We start from the raw sequence: 24,180 nt of genomic DNA on the forward strand, positions 1-24,180 counted from the left end.
GTTTTTATATAGAAATTTTGTATTTAAGTAGATAAAACCGTTTTGGTCAGAACAAATTTCGTGGTTTTTATAGAAGTACAATGAGTTTTCAAAAAAATGGACTTTTAAAAAATAAAAATATTTGACAGTGGATAAAACCGTTATGGTAAGACAATATTGTTTTTAAAGTAAAAAAAAATAGTTTTAGGAGAAAAAAATGTTTTTTTAAATAGAAAAATCGTTTACCGTAAGGCAGCTGTTTTGAATTAAAGAAAACAGTATTTTTCAAAATTGCAATATATTAAGTAGATAAAAAAGTTTTGGTCAGACAGTTTTCGAATAAGTTGTCTTTTGAAAAATGAAAATATTTTCAAGTAGATAAAACCGTTGTGGTAAGGCAACATTGATCTCAAAGTAGAAAAATAGTTTTTGATGAAAAAAATTCTTTTTAAGTAAAAAAAATCGTTTATGGTAAGACAGTTTTAGTAATATAACAGATTCAGTATTTTAAAAAATGATAAATGAATAAATCTGTTTGCTCTGACATTTAAAGTATAAAATCAGTTTTTGAATAAAAAAATTGTTTATAAGTAAAAAAAAAAATTTCATCATTAAGTAGATGAAACCGTATTGGTCAGACATTTATTTTAAAGTATAAAACCGGTTTTCCAACAAAAAATTCTTTTAAAGATCAGAAAAAATTATTTTTTGAAAAGAATTTCTTTTGAACAAGACGAAGTAATTTATTTTTAATTACTATTTTCGTTAGAAAAATTTCTAAAGTAGATAAAATTGTTTTGGTCAGACAATATTTCCATCATAGCAAAAAAAAAAATTGCTTTGTCGAGTTATAAAAATAAGTGATAAAACTAAAATATATAAAATAATAAAATATAGTATAAGAAATAGTAAATATAGTAAAAAATAGTGACAAGTAGTAAAAAATAATTAAAAAAATAAAAATAGTAAATAATAATTTTAAAAATTGTAAAAAACTGTAGAAAATAGTAGAAAGTAGTAAAAAATAGAACAAAAAAATAGTAAAATTAGAGTAAAATAAAAATAGTAAAATGTAGTAAAATGTGGTAAAAAATAATAAAAAGTAGTACAAAATGGTAAACATAGTAAAAAGTAGAAAATTGTACTAAAAATAAGTCAAAAAAAATAGTTAAATATATTTCAAAAATAGTAAAAAAGTAGTAAAAATACAAAAAAAATAGTAAATAATAGTAAACTATGTAAAATCTAAATAAAATTACAATTCAAGAACAATTTGTTACAACTTCTTTCTAAGAGACATTTAAGCTGTACATATACACATACACGTGAGAGGGAGACATGTTAACTAGACTGACCAAAGGATTAGGATTAGTATGTGTGGACCGTTGTGGGGGATGCTGAACCGACAATCCGATTAGGCACCATTCCAAATAAAGGACATCAGATTGTTATTGTCCTCTAACTGATGGGGAAATTACGTAAAGGCTTTTCCACTATATAATCGTATTCAACCCCCCAAAGTCAAAATGTAGGTACACGACAGTTAATAATAATTTCAGTATTCGCGCATTTTAAGTCCATTATAAACTTCAATGTGCCACCATATATATAAACACACACATTTAACAATAATTTAACTCGAACAATTTGATTTCCATTCTGTGTAAGAAATACATAATCGTATATTCTAAAATTTGCAACTAAATTTAAATAATAAAATATGAATATATACATATAAGCTCTTATTTTATGTGTCAAAATTTAATTTTATGTTGTGAGACATTTAAGTGATACATTATGATACATTATGTATTATTGAGAAAATTAATTGATTCTACCTTTCTGATTGTTGTTTCTTTAAAAAACCAAGGGAAACTTGTAGTACTCTCTAAAGTTGAATTGGTAAAAATGTTTAGCAACTGACTTTTTGCTTTTGAATTAGTGAAGTTTAGTAATAAATAATAATTTCTACTAATTTATTAGAAAAGTTTAAAATTTTTACTAATAAATAGTAATTTCTATTGATTTATTAGTAAAATATAAATTTTTTAGTGATAATTTACTATTTACTAAATAGTAATTTACTATTTACTAAATAGTAATTTACTGTTTACTAAATAGTAATTTACTATTTACTAAATAGTAATTTACTATTTACTAAATAGTAATTTACTATTTACTATTTACTAAATAGTAATTTACTATTTACTATTTACTAAATAGTAATTTACTATTTACTATTTACTAAATAGTAATTTACTATTTACTATTTACTAAATAGTAATTTACTATTTACTATTTACTAAATAGTAATTTAATATTTACTAAATAGTGATTTACTATTTACTATTTACTAAATAGTAATTTAGTATTTACTAAATAGTAATTTACTATCTACTAAATAGTAATTTACTAATTAAAAATCTGAAAGTCTGTTACTAATTCAAATTAGTGAACATTTTTACTAATTCACATTTAGAGAGTACGGAACGTTATTTTAGAGTTTTAAAAAAAATTATGTTTAATTCAATTATAAAATATGTTTAATACAATTCTACTTTGATTTTCATTTTCACCTTTATTTTGATGCCTTTTCATTTTCAGTTCTCCTTTCACTTTCATTTGCTTGATTTTTAATTTCACTTTCACATTCATATATTTTTATTTATGGTTGTATTTTTACTATGAATTTTCCAGATTTTTTATTTAATTTTCACTTTCACTTTGACGGATTTTTATTATCACTTTCACTTTAACAAAAATTTATTTTCACATTCATCTTTATACATATTTATATTTTTATTTTCAAAGTGATAATGAAAATCTATCAAAATATAAATGAAAGTGAAAATGAAATTAAAAATAAAAATCCATCAAAGTGAAAGTGAAAATGAAAATGAAAGTGAAAAAGAATGTAAAATTAAATTGAGAGTGAAAATAAATTTGAAAGTAAAAAAGAATATGAAAATGAAAGTAAAAAAAAAATAGTGAAAATGAAAATGAAAGTGAAAAAGAAGGTGAAAATGAAAATAAAGATGTAAACGAAAATGAAAATAAGGTTCTCGCTGGAAAGAAAGTCTTAAAAATATTATTAAGAAAAATAAGATTATCAGAAGAAAAGAATTCTTACCTGGACTAGTCTGCCATGATAGTCCACCGATGAACATTTTCCTAGAAAAAAAGAAAGATGAATCCATCAGCATGATCATCATTCGCCTGTCGTCGTGATGGAATGATATAGAAGCGGAACAAAGCGAAGGAAATTGAGAACAGGAGAACTGCCGTCAGAGGGTAACTTCCGGTTACACGAACCACCCCTGGACAGTCTCCGTTCCTCGACGACAGGTGTCACCACACATCAACCAACAACTGAACTCCCGAACAAAATCAAAAGCGTCCATTTTTTTCTTTTATTATTATAACTCCCATTTTGCACGTGTATTTTTTTTTAAATTATTGATGAACAAACAGAACTTATAAACACCGAAAACAAATTATTTCCCCTTCCTTTTTTTTTTATTTTATTTCATTTTTTCATCCATGCGTTGTCCCCCTTATTTTTCACTTTTTGACCAAAAAATAAAAAAAGAAGAAGAAGAAGAAGAAGAAGAAGAAAAAACAAGAGAAAATTTCACCCCTCGTTGCCAGGAATTCACTTAAAATCGATCGCGAAAAGCAATCTGACTAATCCTCGATCGCTCCGCGAGAGAGTTTTGAAACGTGCACTCAATGCGCACACGGGGGCGGAGGGGGCTCTCCTCTCTCTCTCTCTCTGCCACTCCAGATTATCGATAACGAACCACTTTAAAAACTTGGGTGACTTGGTTTTTTCGAAGTTATTTCGCTTTTTCTCTCATTCCGATATGCTATTGGTATTTGTGCTGCTTTCTGCCTCGAATATATTGATATCCGGAAGCTTTTTCAAGCCTCTCCCCCCACCCCTTTCCGAAAAAAAACTTGCGATATTACATTTACTCGAGTAAATCATTCTAAAAAATTTTTACCCCCCTAATCATTATTTATATTTTCAAAACAATTAATATTTTCAAATTTTTGGTACATTTAAAATTTTTAAATTAACTTCTAAGAAAAAAGGAGGAAATAATATGGATCAATCATAATTTTTGATTATTAATAATTGATCAATAATTGATTGATGATTATTAGCTATTTTAATCCATGTTCAGTGGACTTCTTCCTATTAATCAATATTTAATTAATTCATAATATTTATTTATTTATTATTATTATTATTATATTATTTATATAATAATTATTAACTATTAGTTAATAAGTAATAAGCGTAGATTATTAATAAATTATTTAAATTATTTATTTACTCTCCCTGCTCGAAGTTGGGTTCGAGGACTCCAGTCAATTATTAATTAATAACTATTAATCATTATAAACTGTTCATTATTAAATAATTATTATTAACTATTAATTATTGAATGATAATAATTAAAAAATAATTTTTGTAAAATAATTATTAACTATTAATTATTGAATGATAATAATTAAAAAATATTTGTTGAAAAATAACTATTAACTATTAATTACTGAATAATAATTGTGAAGTATTAATTATTATCTATTATTTATTATAATAACTATTAATTATCAGCTGATAATTAATAACTGTTAATTAACTATTAATTAATAACTGTTAATTATCGAATAATAATTGTTAACTATTATTTATTAACTATTAATTATAATCTATTAATTAATAACTTTTAATGGTTAAATAATAATTGTTAACTATTATTCAATAACTATTAATCATCAGCTATTAATTAATAACAATAAATTAATAATTATTAGATAATAACAATTAATTATTTAATAATTATTGTTAACTATTATTTTTTAACTATTATTTGTTAACATTTAATTGCCAAATTTTAATTACTAACTTTTTCTTATCGATTATTAATTAATAACTATAATTAGCCCGTATATTTCTTATATAAAAATTAAACACATCAAATAATTAGTTTTTCTCGAGTTTTTCTCCACAAATATTCTGATTTTCAATTATTAATATTTAAATATTCTTTATAAATGAAAATTCCCCGACTGAATTTTCATTTCACGTTCAAAAAGATGTCTATTCAATACAATTATAATCAATTTGATACAATGATATATATAATAAGTAATTTGTGAACAAGTACTCTTGTTAATATTTCTCGTGAATAAATAATGTTTTGTCCTTGTTAATGATTGAGATAGAATTTTGTGAATGAAAAGTTGGAAATGCTACATGAGACGTCTTTACAGAAGAAACTATTGATTTTTAAAACAATAATATCCATTACGATTGCGAGAAAAATATACAAATAATTTAATCGTATAAATTATATACTTAAAAATAAAGTATTCATTAAAATCTTCTCATTACTTTTCATCTTAAAATGTCCTAAGAAGTTACATTCGAGAAAGTCAATTTTTGTAAATTGGATTTTATAAAGAAAAAATTTTTTCTTTTATTATTTTTTTTCCCCCTTTGTTGAAAAAAAAATTAAATTTTAATAAACTATAATATGCAGATTCCTTTTTGCCTAGGGCTATAAATTCAATGGAAACTTCATTAAGTTCTGGACCAACTGTGCAAGCATTTGATACCTGAATACGTAACTCATAAGGGAAAAAACTTGTTTCATTATAGATTCTTTGCAAAATTATACTGTTCATAATAGTAATAATACAAATATTTATAATAAAAGTAATATATAATTATAATAATAATAGTTGGAAATAACAATAATTTATAATTTTAATAAAAAAAATTTTAAACTGGAACAAAAATAACAAGTTTACTGTTTTATTAAAATTTCGATTAAACATTAAAAAAATGAATGCAACAAGTTTTCATTATGAATTTTTACTCTTTTTTTTCTAAAATGAGAATGTAATTACAAATCTCGTGTAACAATACTAATAATAATAATAATCTTATCAGAAACGTAATTAGGTTCTGTTTACACTTGCATCAAAACACAATCTTGGCAAATTATCTAATTAACGTCGTTTTGAAGATTATTTTTCATGATAAAATACTGCATTCTTTTCTCTCTCTTTTTTTTCTTTGTAAGTTATTATTGTCTCTTTTTTTCCGCATATATGCATTAAATAAATAATTCTTAACAGATCTACTTCTTTTTATTTTTTTTTAAAAATCATTTTTGCTATTGTAAAATTTTGTCTAAAATTACATATAAAAATTTTAAAAAAATTCTGTTTCATATTACAAAATTTCGAATAATAATTAAATTTTCTTTTAATTTTTTCTTTTCGAAGTATATATATATATATATTTTTTTTTTATGTTGTTATGTAGCGAATATCAGGTATTTACGATTTGATATAAAGATATATAGTTTTTGTCAGTAAATGTTTCAACAGATAAGCGCATACTTTGATATTTTAGTTTTCTGATATTATTGTGAAATAGCCAAGCATATTTATGAAATTCTTCACGTATACTTTCAATAATAATAATAATAATAATAATAATAATAAAATTAATATTTTTAAAAATAGTAATAATAATAATCATAATAATAATAATAATTATAAAAATAATATTTATAACTAAAATTTGAAATTAAATTATTTTTAAAGTTAATAATAGTTACTATTATTAATATCAATAATAATATTGATAATAATAATAATATTAATAATAGTATAATAGTAATATAATAATAATATCCAACTAATAATGATTCGTATAATTATTAAACACTTTTTGTTGTGTTAAATAGGCCTTTAATGAGAAACTAGGCAAAAACTATGCGAAAACTAGTTAGGCCCTTGCTGAAGCCCTATTTCAATTGAGTAAAGCTGGAAAAATATCCTCACCGATGTTTGATATAATTATTATAATTTTTCTAAATTAAAATTTTTAATTTTGGCAAAATGGCACTTTACCATTTTGCCATTTTCCCAAATTTGATACAGGGTTATAATAGGGCTCTGACTAGTTTTCCCCTATAATTCCTCACAAACCCTTAGTTAGAGTCATTATATTTTAAATAGAACAAAAAATAAGGTCAATTTTACATGACAGCTAATAAAAAAAAATTCCTCTTTTATCTTTAGTTTAATTGAAGAAATTTTCCAAAATGATAATTCAATCGATTTTAATTATAGTCTGTTTCTATATAGCTATAGAGTGAAATGGATATTTTATTATTGGGAAATTATATGTAACGAAATTAGATCCTATTATTAGATATTAACGTTGTATGAAATTCGTTAACTGTCAAATTATAATGTATTTATGATGTGAATAACACATGGTTCTATATTTGCCTGGATAAATTCAATTTTCAGAATTTAGTTTTTCAAATATATATATCTGTATTTTCCATTCATTATGGAATTTGATTGAAGAAATATTTGTCAGTTCTTTATGATTTTGAAACTGATGTAGTTGGATATCCCAGGCGATCGAATTACAGATTTTTTATTTTTCACAATTTTTTTAACAATTTTTTTTCCTTTTGAAATATTCTTCTTATATTTTTCGAATTTTTAGAAATAACTTTTCCCTTTTTGCATGTAAGTTTTTTTTGCATTTTGTAATTTTTTCTTTTTCTGCAGTATTTTTTATTCGCAATGTTTTTTTTTTATATTTTTGGAATCTTCAAAAAAGCTTTTTCTTTTAGCAGTATTTTTTTCAATTTTTGTAACAACTTTTCTCCTTTTTGCAGTTTTAATGCAATTTGCAATTTTTAATGGAACTTTTCTCCTTTCGCAGTACTTTTTGTTTACATTTGCTAATGTTTAAAAAACCTTTTTTTCAATATTTTTGTTTGCAATTTCTAATTTTTAATTGTACTCGTCTTCTGTCCCAGTATTTTTTCCAATTTCTATGTTTTAATACATTTCTCCATTTGCAGTATTTTTATGCAATTATTAATTTTTAAAACAAAATTCTCCCTTTTTGCAGATTTCTAACTTTTTCAACTTCTACCATTTTTTGTTCAATTTTTCTCTTCTATTATTTCGAACTAATTGTTAATAGTTATTTCAAAACATTTTTTTCATTTGAAAAGTATTTTTTTTATTGAAAAATATTTTGTTTATTGAAAGACATTTTTTTTATCGAATAATATTTTTTTTATCGATAAATATTTGTTTTATTTAAAAATATTTGTTTGTCTTTAAATATATTTGTTTGTCTTTAAAAATATTTATTCTTCTTTAAAAATACTTTATTTTTATTAAAGAAATATTTTTTTCTAATGTAAAAAAATACGTCGTTCTATTCAAAGAATATTTGTTTCATTTTAAAAATAGCAAATTTTTGGAAATTTTCAAAATTATATAATTTTTTTTTTTTTTAATGAAATGTTAGTAATTTTTATGTTATTATGACGATTTGCTATTGTTGGTGAAAAAATTATTGTAATTAGAATTAATGAAGCACTTCCGGAATTACATTCAACAATGAGGGAAGAAGAAATGCAATTGATCCGAGAGTGAAAGAATTTTTTTTTCTAGAGCGTAGGGAGAGGTCAGGTCCTTCTCCCACGTGGTTCGTAACTGACGCCGAGTTATCGACCACGTGACGACGACGTTCTACGACGACGAACCCGTTTTAGCTTCTCATTCCATCTCCTGCTATCCTACTTCCAAATTCGTTTTTTTTCAACTTTTTTCAAAAATACGTGGAATTTTTTATTTTCCCACATTATTTTGATTTCTGTTTCTTATTTTCTTTTTTAATTTATTTTCCAGTTTCTTTCTGGTCTCGTACTATTTTCTTTTTTTGATTTCTTTGCAGTTTCTTTCTGGTCTCGTTCTATTTTCAATCCACTTTCTTTCTACTATTTTCTATTCTGTTTCTATTTTCTTTCTATTTTGATAACTATTTTCTTTATATTCTCTTTTTATTTTGATTACTATTTTCTTTTTATCCTCTTTTTCTTTTTATAACTATTTTCTTGTTACTCTTTTTCTGTTTTGATAACTATTTCCTTTCCATTCCCTTTCTACTTTGATTCTAGTTTCTATTTTGTTTCTATTCTCTTTCTACTTTATTTCTATTTTCTTTATATTTGTTTACTTTTTGTATTTTTTTCTTATTTTCTTTTACTTTTAACCTTTTCTTTCTACTTTTTTCTACTCTCTATCTACTTTGTTTCTATTTTTAACAATTTTCTTTCTCCTTTCTTTCAAATTTTTTTCTACCTTCTTCCTGTTTTTGTTCTACTTTCTTCTCACTTTTGTTCTAGTCCCTTTCTACTCTTTTCTTTATATTTTACTATTTTTTCGTCTCTTTCTACTGTCTTTCCATTTTCTTTCTACTTTTTTACTATTCATTTTCTACTTTCTTTCTATTCTCTTTCTACTTTTTCACTATTCTCTTTCTATTCTCTTTCTACGTTTTTCTATTCTCTTTCTACTTTTTTCTATTCCTTTTCTACTTTCCTTCTATTCTCTTTCTACTTTCTTTCTATTTTTTTCTCTCTTCTTTCTATTTTCTTTTTATTTTCCTCTTCTTCTAATCTGTTTTTTTCGATTTACTTTTCTCTGTAATTTCGTTTCCTTTTATCCTCTTCTTCTATTTACTTCTTTTCTACATTCTTCTTCTATTTTCTGCTTTTTTCTCCTCCAGTTTTCTATTTTCTTCTTTATCCTATTTTCAATTTTTTTCTCTTTCCTTTCTTTCTATTTTCATGTTCCTCTATTTTCTTCTTTTTCCTATTTCTTCTTTTTTCTATTTTTCCCTTTTCTTCACTTTCCATTTCCCCCGATTTTTCTATTATCGTGAACACAAAACAAAAATTAAATTCGGAGCGATCGAGGATATTATTAAATTCCCAATTTTCTTTTCTAAATGAACAACACCGTTTTCATGAAACTATCTCACCGGGATTAAATAAACACCGCAATTTTATTTTCTCCATAATGCAAACTGAAAAAAAACTGAATAAACACAAACAGCACAGTGATCTTGAACACTTTTTTTGCGGGTGGTGCAGGTTGTTGGCTAAGGTGGTACGTTGGAATGAAGGGTAATAGCAAAAATTCCAAATTGATGAAAACCGGATGGTTTCATTTTTTTTTTTTTTTTTTTTTTTTTTTTTAATGATCCATACCCTGGATCGTTGGGCACCTCGGCTGGTGACCCGCTGGCCACGATTTCTTGTGTTTGTTGTTCCATTTCGTCTCGTTGTTGTTGTTGATAAGTCGATAATTAGCCAGAGATTATTTTCCTTTCTAACAATAAGCAAAATGAGACACAGCACACGTTTTTTTTTTCTTGAATTACTGATTACTTTTTTTTGCACGTCGATTCTCGCCTTCTTCTTGTTTTATTTTTCTGCGTGTGTCTCTATCGTTTTTCGCCGGGCCGAGCCGGGTTTGCGACGGCTCGGTTTTTTTTTTTTTTTATTGCAAAAAAACAAACTCTCACGAATGTTCTTTCCTTTGGTTGTTTATTCTCTATTAAAGCACAGGATTTTTTTTTCTGATTCGTAGCACAAAAAAATGTAGTGCCCGAAATATATTTTCAATGTTTTGGATTATCTCTCCTCGTATTTTTTTTTTTCGTCGAAGGGGAAGCGGGAGGGAAAAACAATTTTACTCACACGAGAGAATTATTTATTTTTTTGATGATGGAAATATGTTTTTTTTTAATTTTTTTTTTTTTTTTGCTGGTTGTTAATTTGATAAATAGACGGTTTGTGAAAATTGTTGACAAACGAGCCGACTACTGACTACTAAAAACTAAGGAAGGTCGGCGACTACTGATGACGGGCGGCGGCCGGTACTCGAACGTGCGACGCGCTCTGCGAGAAGTTCGACGCGACACTGCGCTCTTTGCGCGGGGCGGGGGACGCCGCCCGGGGGGTGGGGGGCTGACGTGAGGGGAGGGGGTGGAGGGGGATTTTTACGCGCTTGCGCGATCATAATATAGCCGCATAGTGCGGGACGACCGATCGGCCCGCCTCCGACAACGGCCTGTTCGCCTGCTAGCCTGCTAGCGAAAACGTTCCTCTCCTTATCCTTTTCTCTCTCTCTCTCTCTCACTCTCTCTCTCTTTTCCTTTCCTTCCTTCCTCATATCCATCTGTCCTTCCTGCCAGGCCTTGTTTCACTCTTCCATCAGTATTTCTCTGTCTTTTTCCTCTTTCCTCTCTATTTCTCTCTCTCTCTCTTTTTTTTTTCTCAAGAGAAAGAGAGAGAGAGAGCTTTATTTTCCGTGTCTACCTTATTCTTTTGGCCGACCACCCGATCGGCCTGCACTACTTAACCTCTTTCGGCAAATCGAACTGCAAGATGCGAGATATCCTTGGCCAACGAGAGATTTTATCCGCATTTTTCTCTATCGTCGAAAGCGCGACTTTTAGAAACCAAAAAAGAAAAAAAAAATTCTCTCCATTCATTTTTTCGAATTTCATTTGATAAATTAACTGTGAGGGATATTTTGAACCTAAAAGAACAATTGGCAGAAGGAAAAAATGTCATTGGGTTAAACTTATTTGAAATAGGGCTGTGATTAGGACGAGGATAGTTTTTTATTTTCACATAAAATGAAACTGTATTTTTTTTATGAATAAACTAGGAGGGATTTTTTTAACCTAAAATTACAATTTACGAAAAAAAATCCTATTGGACCAAACTCGAAGTAGGGCTGTAATCGGGACAAAGATAGTTTTTCATTTTCTCATATAAAGACTAGACGCAGGGATGACACAGATCAGGGAAAAGTCAGGGATTTTTATTAAAAGTACAGGAAAAAATTAAATGTTTAGAATTTGTAAGAAAATTCTCAATTTTTGTATCTTTTTGTTTGCCTTATAAACTATCAAATTATCACGAAATTTATTAATTTAAAAATTTGTATAATTTTCAGGAATTTAAATAAAATTCATTGCAAAATTTAATTATTTTCATAAATAACAATATTCATCGCAAGAATTCAATTCTTTTTCAAATTAATAACATTCTTTGCAGAAATTCAATTATTTTCAAAAAGTCTAAAAAAATTGTCGTCAACATTTCAAATTATCTTTATAAATGAATAGCAAAATTCTTCGACAAAATTCAATTATTTTCAGAAATTCTGATAAACATCGGAAAATTCAATTATTTTCATAAATAATAGTATTCATCACAAAAATTCAATTATTTTCAAAAATTTTAATAAAATTCATGGTAAAATTCCTTTCAGTAGGGATTTAATTATTTTCATAAATAATAATAAAATCATTCGAAGGGAGTCAATTATTTTTATAAATAATACTTTTTATCACAAGAGTTCAATTATTTTTAAAAGTAATCAAAGTTAATTATTTTCAAAAATTTTAATAAAATTCATATCAAAATTTAAAAAATTTTCAAAAACCTTTTTTTAATTTGATAATTTGAATATAAATTATTTTAATAAAATTTCCCAAAAGAATTCAATTATTTAAAAACAATTTTGACAAAATTCTATATGAATATATTCAATTGTTTTCTAAAATAATGACAATCTTACGCAGAAATTCAATTATTAAAAATAGAATTTGCATAAATTTTTTTGAAAAAAGTCAATTGTTTGGAATTTTTTTTTTAAATTCTTCCCAATAATTCAATTATTTTCATAAATAATAATACTCATTGCAGAATTTTAATTATTTTTAGTACCATTTCAATCGAATTCCTTGAAAAATGTAATTATTCTTAAAAATTTCATTCAAAATCGCCAAAAGAATTCAATTATTTAAAAATTTGGTGATAAAATAATGTATAAGAATTCAATTTTAAAAAACATTTAATTATTAAATAAATTATCTATGTTTGCATTTAAATAATTGAATTCGAGTAGAATTTTCGAATAAAAATTTATTTAAAAATTAATTTCTAATAATTTTACAACTTTTTTTGCAATCTAGGAATTTTGTATTATTTAGAAATATAAAAATAATTTTTATAACACAGGGTTAAGAAATTGTAAAGAAAAGTTAAATAAAATTTTAGTAAATAAAATTTTTTTTATCAAAGTAATTATTTTGAACAAATTCAAAATAATTTTTTTTTATCAAAGTAATTATTTTGAACAAATTCAAAATTTAATTTAGAAAATAATTATCATTTTTAACTAAATCTTAGAAAAACATTTAGTAGAATATTAGTAGTAAAATTAGTAGAGTTATAGTTTTGCTAGTTTAGTAGAATTTAAGTAGAAACTTTAGCAAAATAATTTTTTTATTCCAATTTATTTGGACGTAATCAAAAAATTAGAAGATACTTTAAAAAATTATTAGCAATATTTAAATGGGTTATAGTTAAAAGTTTTAGTAGAATGTTAGTTGTGAAATTAGTACAATTGTAGTAAAAAATTTAATATAATTTCAGTAGACAGTAATATAATTTTAGTTAGTTTAGATAGTTTAGTAAAATTAGAGTAAAAATTTTAGTGAAATAACAATAGTTAGTTTACTAGTAATTTTAGTAGAACTTTAGTAGATAGTATAGTTTAATTTTAATAGATTTTAAACTTAGTTCTATTTTAGTAGAAATTTTAGTAAAACTTTAGTAGACAGTTTACATTAATTTTATAGTAAAACTTTGATTTATAGTTTAGTTGAATTTTAGTAAAAAAATTTATTAGAATTATAGTCGATAATTTAGTAGTATTTTAGTAAAAATTTTGATTAGCATTTTAGTAGCAATTTTTAGTTGGAAAAATTTTTTCCTGCCATCAAATTAATCATTTTCGACAAATTGAAATCTAGAGAGCGCAAAAACTCACAGTAATTAAAACACTCAAAATAATTGATACACTTTACCCCTTGTTATTTAATTCGAAATAGAGAAAATAATACACCATTGTATTAAAAACAATTGAACATGAAATAAAAGCATCGAGTAATCATGTCAAAAAAAATTGCATTTCACTTTTAAGTTTTATTTCCTTCGACACAAAATTCAATACACAAGTGATTACTTTCGTATCGAATTTTATGTCCGTTAGAAAGAAAAACTGAAATGTTACTTAATTTTGACAATTTCTCCTCTCTTTTCCTCCATTTTTCTCAGATAGTCCCTAATAAAATTGTTTTTATAACAAAACAAAAAATTACTTTTTTTCAAATTTATATTATATTTCCCCCATATATAAAAAAAAATATAATTTTCCATTAAAATTTTTCCAATAAAGGAATAATAATAATATCGAAAATAAATAAATCGAGTACAAAGTGTGTGAGATTTTTCTCTTTTTTAAAATAATAAATCGTTTATGTGTAATTAAATTTTATTGTTTATTATTTCTTTTTTTAATGAATATATAATAAGTGCATTAAATTTTTATAATTTCACACGTGGATTTAAGTATTAACGCCTTTATAAGATAATTTAATACTCGAAGACATGTGAAATTTATTACAGGTGTATTAAATCTGACATTATAAGGTGTGAATATTTTAATATAAAAAAATTTATGGTTGAATTTAAAATGCATTGTTATTACGTTGAATGCGATAAGTGATAATTTTTGTTTTGTTTATTTAATTACTGAAATAAATGAATTTATTAACTTGGCGGAAAAAAAATTGTATTTTCAATTATTAATTAGATTTTTATTTTCCGACTATTTGAATTTTATGTTTTATTTTATTTGCATATTTTTTCAATATTTAATTTCATTTACCGTATTGTATTTTATTTTATTTTCTTTTTTTTTACTTTTTATTTATTTATACTTATTTATTTGCATTTTTTTTATTTACATTATTTTTTTATTTACTACTACTTTACTATTTCAATAAAAACCCAAAAATTCGACAGTTTAGAAAAAGAAATTTATTTAAAACTAAGGCTACAGTCTTACCATGACTTTCTTTTTCCACTTATCTTCATAATCTACGCTGAAAATCGAAATATTCCCATGACACTCATTTATAAAATATAAAAACAAGGGAAATTTTTTTTTATGCTTTAAAAAATGTCTCTATTAAAATTTATTATTTTTCCAGACTTTTGTATAATTACTAGAAAAAAAAATTTGTTTTAATTATTATACTTTAAAATTAAAATTAAAATTAAATTGAACTTTTCTTTAGTCTGACCTATAATGAGTTTATCCACTTATTGATTTCACACATATCGTCACAGGCAAGAGTTTAAAAAGCAGTTAACAATCGTTTAACGTGTACTAAAAATAAAATTGTAAATAAGACTAAGATTTTCACATGTTGATAATTTTTACAGTAAATTTAAATTCATAAGCATTTAATTGATAAAATTAAACACGAGAGTTAAATATTCTAAAATGGAAAGAAAATTTTTAATTGTAAAACAAATTGCATTTTATATCTGTAATTATTGTACAGAAACTTTTTTTATTAATATCAATTATTTATTAAACAATAAAAAAAATAGTGTTAAGAAAATTATTATAATTATAATTATAATAGTAACAATAATCGAGTATAAAATGTATAAATTTATTCAATCAGCAATATTATTAATATTTTAAAAATAATAAAATAATAATAATAATAATATAATAATAGAGTTAAAATTATCGATCACCCCCAGTCAGTAATAATAATATATTAATAATAATATTAATAATAGTAGCAATATAAATAATAAATATTGTTTTCATAATATATTTTTAATAAAAATTTCGTGTATAATTCTCTTCAAACTTTATATGATTTTACGTATTAAATAATTTTGATTAATTGATCATATAAATTCATCTATACATAATATTTTATTGACCTTAAAATTCATCATAAATTCGTTTTAATATTGGTCAATATATATATATATATATATATATATATATATATATATATATATATATAAACTTTGTTAAAACTTGATAAAATTCAATCGATTTTAATTAAACTCATAAATAGGATAATTAAAAGTGTTAGGAAAAAATTTTTAGCTAATTAAAAGCAGTTTATTATAATTTAAACTCGGGTATTTTAACGTTATGTTTTTGAGTAAATATATAATAAAATATAGTACTTCTATAATTATATATAATATATAGTAATTAAAATTAATGACGATACATTGTTGATGTTATTAAGCGATAATTGTATTACACGTTCGGATTATAGTAGTACACAGTTTGCACCGAATACGCATTCCTCGGTTTACCACACTTAATTTTTAAGGAAGCATTCACATAGTATAATTCTCCGCAGGACCTTGGAATTTCAATTATACATCAATTACAATGTATACATAATATACATATTACGTCTAATGCATTTGCTAAATCGAGTAAAATAATCAATTATTGTTTTAGATCTCAATATATATAGCAAGCACGTATTAGTTTCACTAATAATAATAATTAATCTGCCACCTCTTGTGTATTTGATCAGGTAAATTATATTTTCTCGAGGAAAAATTTTTTATTGTTATTTTTACTGTACTATTCTTGTGAAATTTCACTTTATTTTACATTTTTAAAGGAAAAAATTAATTATTTGAAAATTTTTTACAGAATATCCCGTGTGGGAATTTTTTCAATGTCGACGTAATATTTTAAATTTTACTATACTAACATTTTAATGCTTCAAAAGTTTCCGAAATTTTTTGATGAAAAAAATAATAGATTTAATGGTAAAAGAATGAGTATCGTATATTTTACTATACTTCTATTAAAAAAAACTTAAACTGTCAGAAATGTTTATAAACTAAAAATACTTTTTACTCGAAAGAAAAATTATTGGTATTTTTAATATATTTTTTTATTATTGTGATTTTTATTATACTTTCTAGTGAAAAATAAATATTTCCAAACTTTTGTTTATAATAGTAATAATAAATTGTTTTTTAAATAAAAGAACGAATATTGTAACTTTTAGTATCATTGCATTCTATAATTTAAAAGTTTGACACATTTTTGTATAGAATAATAATAGATTTAATGGTAAAAAACGAGTATTGTAACTGTTACTATACTTCTATAAAAAAATTTAAACTTTAAGCAATATTTATAAAATAATAACGCTTTTTACTAGAAAGAAAATTTATTGTAATTTTTATTACACTTTTTAGTGAAATCTGAACATTTATCACTTTTTTTATATTATAAATAATAAATTGTTTTCTAAATAAAAGAACGAATATTGTAACTTTTACTACATTTATTTTTTAAAATTTAAAAGTTTCATACTTTTTTGTGTAGAACAATAATGTTTTTACAAGGAAGAAATAAGTAATGTAATTTCTACTATACTTTTTTGTGAAATCGAAATTGTCCGAAATTTTCGTTTATAATTTTAATAATAAGTGATGTTTAATTGGAATAAGTGAATATTGTAACTTTTGCTATATTTTCTGTAAAAAAATCTTAACTAATTTTTCAATTATTTAGTTAAAACTTTCTTCAAATAATTAATTTACTATAAAACTTATTCATTACTATAAATATGTTTTATAGTAAATTAATTATTTCAAGAAAATTTTACTACAAGTTTTAATAAAATCTAAACTAAAATCAAAAAGCTTTTACACTGAAAAAATAAACATTGTAACTTTTACCATACTTTCATGGTAAAATCCAATTTATCATCAATTTTTTGAAAAAAAATTCCATTATGAAAAATTCGTTCACATTTTACTGTAATAAAAAATAAGTAAAAAAATTTCGGTATTCTTTTATTTTTATTATCACTCCGAAAATTGAAAAGTGTGAGAAAAAAAATTGTCGTCTCTATTGTGCAAAAAAAAATTTCATTTGTTCCTCGGGAGTTTATTTATAAAGTGCATTAGGAGAGAGATTTGTGAATTGTGAGCTTACAATGGTTTTGAAAAGACAGAGTGACAAAGTTATAAACACAGTGCTTAGTATATATACGAGAATGCTACAACGTATCAACTTACAAACAACTGCAAAACACTTCAAAGAATTTGGCACCTTCCCGCAACTACTGACAGCAAGTTTTCAACGTTCCACATGACATGAGTTGTTGTCTCTCTGAATCTCTCTCGCTCTTTTTCCTTTGTCGTCGAAAATGATTATAAACATCATTTCTTAATTTGTCATAATACACAAAACACGTTGTAATTAATTATTTACACATTTAATTATAAATATATGTAATTTTTATGTTTTATTTACTATTTTTTATTTATTATTTTAATTTTTACTTAAAAAAATTGTTCTTTATTTACTGCACTAAAAAAAATTTATTTGACTCAAATAACCGATTAATTTTTACTATTATATCAATAAAATATTCAATTAAATTAAATAATATTTATCGGAGTCAATTAAATGCTATTTGCTTCAAATACTGAAATTATTGGTTCAAATACCATTTAATTAAGTCCAATAAATATTATTTGATTCAAGTAAATATTTAAATGATAATGGTCCAATAATCGGTTATTTGGATCAAATTATTTTTTTTAACTTTACTTTTTTTCTAATTCAAACAAAACTTTTGAAAGTAAGATAAAGAAAAAGTATGAAAAATGAAAAGAAAAATGAAAAAAAAAATAAAAAATGAACAAAAAAAAATAAAATGAACAAGCAGTCAAAGAGAAAAAATAAGACTTTAAATAAAATTATAAAGTAAAAAAAATAATTATTAATAATAATAATTAAAAATAATTATTTACTAATAATAAATTAATTAATAATAAAAATACAGTAAAAATTACAATACTTATAAAAACTATTATTATTCTATAAAAAAATGTCTGAAATTTTTAAATTTTAAAATTTAATAACAGTAAAAGTTACAATATTCGTTTTTTTATTTAAAAAACTATTATTAATATTATAAACAAAAAACAAAAATAAAAAAAATAGAAAATTCTAAAAATATAAAATAAGAAAGTGAAATGGAAATAAAAAGTTAAGTGAATAAAAATTAAAATTTGTTAAAAAAAATAAATAGTGAAAATACAAAACAAAAAGAAAAGTCTAATATTTTTGATTAAAAAATTATTAAAGAAAAATAACATCCAAAGGCGAAAAGAAACCAAAACTGATGGTGGAATTAAAGATTAAACGGTCCAACGACCTTCGAGTTGGACTGCAAACGATTTTAAAGGTTACTTAAATACTTTTCTGAAGGTTGCATTATTGCTGTTGGTTATTTTCGTTTGCCACTCGTAGTTTCTCTTTTCCACATCTTCTTCTTATTCTTCTTTCTTGTTCTTATTCTTCTTCTTGAACGACGAGGCATAATGTTTCGAGATGTATATATAGTGGGGCACGCAGCGTCATGAGCGAACGCGATGGAATTATTGGGTTCGCTGCACACGATAATCGTCAGCTATTTGCATTGTGAATTTGCGTAAGGGGCCCTTGAATATCAAATCGCAGAGACTTGCTGACTTTCTCGATTTTTATTTTTGTTTCTTGACCGCACAAATAATCGGCTCTTTAAGAAAAGTGAAAACTTTATTGTTTGTGATGAAAGTAACTTATATAATTTTCAATTACTCTAAATATTAAATTTTTCATTTGATACACTTTTTTTGGTATTAATTCGTTGCAATTTGATACTATTAAGTTAATAGTAAAAGTGAAAGAGAATTTTTTTTAGAAATAACCTAGTCAGACAAAATTACAATAAATTTTCTTTAGTTGCGATGAAAAAATTTAGTTGCAAAAATATTTTAATAAATAAATTTTAGTAGTAAAAGGCATACTTAATGAGGCAAAAATTTTAGCAAATAAATTTTAGTAGGAAATGACAAATAATTATCAGTAGAAAAAGGTATTTTTAGTCAGATAAGAGTTTTTGTAAACAATTTTCAGTAGTAAAATTCAACTTTAGTCAGACAAAAGATTTTTCTAATTTAATTTTAGTAGTAAAAGACACATTTAGTCAGACAAAATTTTAACTATATGATTTAGTAGAAAAGGACATTTTTAGTCAGACAAGAGTTTTTGTAAACAATTTTCAGTTGTAAAATTCAATTTTAGTCAGACAAAAGATTTTGCTAATTTAATTTTAGTAGTAAAAGACACATTTAGTCAGACAAAATTTTAACTATATGATTTAGTAGAAAAGGACATTTTTAGTCAGACAAGAGTTTTTGTAAACAATTTTCAGTAGTAAAATTGAATTTTAGTCAGACAAGGTATTTTGAAAATTAATATTAGGTAATAAAAGACAAATTTAATTTTACAAAAGATTTAAATAAATATAAGTTTGTAGAATAGTCAATTTTAGACAGATAAGAGAATTTAACAAATTAATGTTAATAGTGAAATACAAATTTATTCAGACAAAGACAAATAAAATTAGCCAGAAGCGTTTAATTAAATAATTTAGTAGTAAAAGAAATTTTAGTCAGCCAATAGTATTTGTAAACAATTTTTCAGTAATAAACTTAATTTTAATTTTTAATCAGACAAAAGATTTTACAAATTAATTTCAGTAGTGAAAGACATATTTAGTCAGACCAAAGGTTTTCAATAAATATTTTAGTAGATAAAATCAATTTTAACCAGGCAATTGTTTTAATTAACAATTTTGAGTAGTAAAATTCAATTTTAGTCAGACAAGAGTTTTTACAAATTAGTTTCAGTAGTGCAAGACAAATTTATTCAGACACTAGTTTTTATAAACAATTTTTGGTAGTAATATTCAATTTTAGTCAGACAAGAGTTATTAATATTTAGTAGTGAAATTAAATTTCAGTCAAATAAGAATTTTTACAAGTTAATGGCACTAGTAAAATACAAATGTAGTCAGTCAAATGTTTTTACAAATTAATTTCAGTAGTAAAAGAAACATTTAGTCAGACAGAAGGTTATAAATAAATAATTTAGTAGGAATCAATCAGACAATAGTTTTTATAAACAGTTTTGAATACTAAAATTCAATTTTTGTGAGACAAGAGTTTTTACAAATTAATTTCAGTAGTTAAAGACAAATTTAGTCAGACAATAGTATTCACAAATAATTTTCAGTACTAAAAGTGAATCTTAGTCAAACACTAGTTTTTATAAACAATTTTTACTGGTGAAATTCAATTTTAGTCAGCCAAGAGTTATTAAAATTAATTTCAGTAATAAAAGAAAAATGTAATCAGCAAAAAGGTATTAAGTATATTATTTAGTAGTAAAAGGCAATTTAAGTCAGGCAATAGTTTTTATAAAAAATCTTTCTTGCTTAAATTAAATTTCAGTCAGATAGGAATATTTACAAATTAATATCAGTTGTAAAAAACAAATATAGTCAGCCAAAAGTTTAAAATAGCATAATTTAGTAGTAAACGGAATTTTAGTCAGGCAAAAGTTTTCATTTAACAGTTTTTAGAAATGAATTTAATTTATTTAATTAAAATTTTTTATTAGACAACAGATTTATCAAATTAAAATCAGTAGAAAAAGACACATTTAGTCAGACAAATCTAACATTTAGTCAGTAAATAAATAATTTAGTAGTAAAATTCAATTTTTAACGGACAAAAATTTTTATTAATCATTTTCAGTAGTAAAACTCAATTTTAGTCAGACAAAAGTTTTTCAAATTAATTTCAGTAGCAAAGAATAAAATTTAGTCAGTCAAAAGGTTTTAATTAAATAACTTACTAGTAAAAGACAAATTTATTCAATCAATATTTTTTACAAATATATTTCAGTAGTAAAGGCAATTTTAGTCAGACAAGAATTTATACAAATTAATTTCACTAGTAAAACAGATTTATACAAACAAAAGTTTTTAAATATAGTTAATTTAGTAGAAAAAGTCAATTTTTAACAGACAAACTGTCTTGAATTTAAATTTTTGTAAATGTATACAAAAACAAAATGTTTCTCGAATAAAATTTCACTACTAAAAAAAAATTCGTTCAGACTGTGTATTAACGTACAGCAATTGTATTAATAAGTAAATTTGAATAGTGAAAAAAATTCAATGGTACTAAATTAATATATTTAAGATTAAATTTCTTAAAAATAAAAAAGAAAATCATTTGTAAGTAATATTAGAAGTAAAAATGCAACAAGTGTCAAATGACAAATTTTAGTCAGCTAAAAGGTTTTAAAATAAATTAATTTATTTATCCCTAGTAAAATAGGAAATTTAATTTCAATCAATTCTGTATTAATTCAAATTCACATCATCACCAAAGTGAATTACCAAGTTTACACAACAACTTTTTGTCACTTAAATCTAAATAAAGATAATATCAAAACTATGAAAGTTACAAAATTTTTTTATGTTTTTTTTCCCATAGTCGGGGTGGGGTGGGGGGGGGAGGTTAGATTTTTTCATAACTTTCCCTAAAAGGCTTTTCATCTCGCGAGTTCATCCTTTTGCGGTTGTAAATTCCAATGAATATTTCATACTCAATTTCGACTACGAGTGGAAATCCGCGTATATATCTATATACTGCCTTGTAGATGCTTTTCGAGATGATGCGCCGTCGAGATTCGAAATCTAATTTCCTCCTTCTACCTGAATAAAGGGAATTGAGGTTGGCGGAGAGATGGAGAGAGATAGAGAAAGAGAGAGGGAGAGAGAGGGAGAGAGAGATCAAGTAAGCAAAATGCGTGTACAGTTGGACATTCGTGCACGTAGAACACGTGCATACGCAATACGCATGTACGCTAAACGTGACTCGGTCAGGAAATTATGCAAATGATCATTACTCATATGTACACACAGTGGACAGACAAGTTGGAATTATATGTATATAAAATTGGATGTCTTGATTAATTGTAGAAAAACTATTCATAATAATTATTGACAATATTCATATAGTCAAAAATTTCATATTTACTTAAATTGAAGATCATGTGGGAGAAGAAGAGACAATAGACTTCTCATTACAAAAAAAAAAAAATTTTTTGTTAACTGATTGACAAAGTTTTACATTTTTTTTTACTATAAGTTGTCAATGTTTTCAGAATTATTTCACTTTGTTCTTTATTGAAAATAAAAAAGAAAAAATTCGTGTATTATATTTTTCGAGTTTAAATTTATTTTATAGTCATTAAAAATGATAATAAATTTGTAATAAATACGAACATATCAGGTAGGAGTGGGTCTAAATTTTTTCATAACGTTTATAACTTTATAAATCTACAACTTTTATTATTAATTATTATTTTTTTTCAGTTTTCTATTAGTAAAATACAAACTTAGTATATTGAAATAATTTGACACTTTATTAGTCATACAAGAGTTTTTAGAAAATAATTTAAAGTAGGTAACAAAATAGTGTTTAAAAAAAGCCACAAGATATTAACTAAATAGTTAACTAGCAAAAAGAATTTTAGTTAGATAAAAGATTTTACAAATTAATTTCAGTGGTGAAAGCTGCATGCAGTCAGCCGAAAGGTTTTAATTAAATAATTTGATGGTAAAAGGAATTTTAGTCAGACAATTGTTTGATAGACAATTTTCAGACAAGAATATTTACAAATTAATTCCAGTAGTGAAAATCGAATTTAGTTAGACAAAAGGTAGTAAAAGACAAATTTATTAAGTAAATCTATTTTATTTAAAGACTTCAGTAGTAAAAGCCAATATTAGTAAGACAAGAATTTTTGAAAATTTATTTCAGTAGTTACAGTCAAATTTAGTCAGACAAGTGGTTTAAAATAAATAATTTTTTGTAGTAAAAGGCAATTGTAGTCAGAAAATAGTTTTTATAAACAATTTTCAGTAGTAAAATTCAGATTTAGTCAGAAAAAAGGTTCAAAATAAATAATTTTGTTGTAAAAGACAAATTTATTAAGTAAATATTTTTAATTTAAAGACTTTAGTAGTAAAAGCACACTTTAGTCAGACAAGAATTTTCTGAAAATTTATTTCAGTAGTTACAGTCAAATTCAGTCAGACAAGTGGTTTAAAATAAATAATTTTTTGTAGTGAAAGGCAATTGTAGTCAGAAAATAGTTTTTATAAACAATTTTCAGTAGTAAAATTCAGATTTAGTCAGAAAAAAGGTTCAAAATAAATAATTTTGTTGTAAAAGACAAATTTATTAAGTAAATATTTTTAATTTAAAGACATTAGTAGTAAAAGCACACTTTAGTCAGACAAGAATTTTCTGAAAATTTATTTCAGTAGTTACAGTCAAATTCAGTCAGACAAGTGGTTTAAAATAAATAATTTTTTGTAGTAAAAGGCAATTGTAGTCAGAAAATAGTTTTTATAAACAATTTTCAGTAGTAAAATTCAGATTTAGTCAGACAAGAGTTTTTCACATTAATTTCAGTAATGAAAGCTATATGTAGTCAGTC

At 23.7% G+C, this 24,180-nt stretch overlaps 1 protein-coding gene across 7 annotated transcripts in view; it reads right to left on the reverse strand.

The window, feature by feature from the left end:
• LOC122505579 (RNA-binding protein Musashi homolog Rbp6) overlaps window positions 1-10,807 on the reverse strand; it is a 1,132,030-nt gene extending 1,121,223 nt beyond the window's left edge. For all 7 annotated transcript variants that reach the window (XM_043617295.1, XM_043617293.1, XM_043617298.1 and 4 more), the window contains exons 1-2: window positions 10,095-10,807; window positions 3,110-3,150 (exon numbers count right to left, since the gene is read on the reverse strand). In XM_043617295.1, coding sequence (XP_043473230.1) covers window positions 3,110-3,150; window positions 10,095-10,159 — 106 coding nt within the window. In that variant the 5' untranslated portion in view covers window positions 10,160-10,807. The remainder of the gene's footprint in view (window positions 1-3,109; window positions 3,151-10,094) is intronic.
• Window positions 10,808-24,180: the final 13,373 nt, after the last annotated feature.

This window comes from Leptopilina heterotoma, unplaced genomic scaffold, assembly GCF_015476425.1.
Source record: "Leptopilina heterotoma isolate Lh14 unplaced genomic scaffold, ASM1547642v1 Lhet_36, whole genome shotgun sequence".
In the NCBI taxonomy this organism is placed as follows: domain Eukaryota; kingdom Metazoa; phylum Arthropoda; class Insecta; order Hymenoptera; family Figitidae; genus Leptopilina; species Leptopilina heterotoma.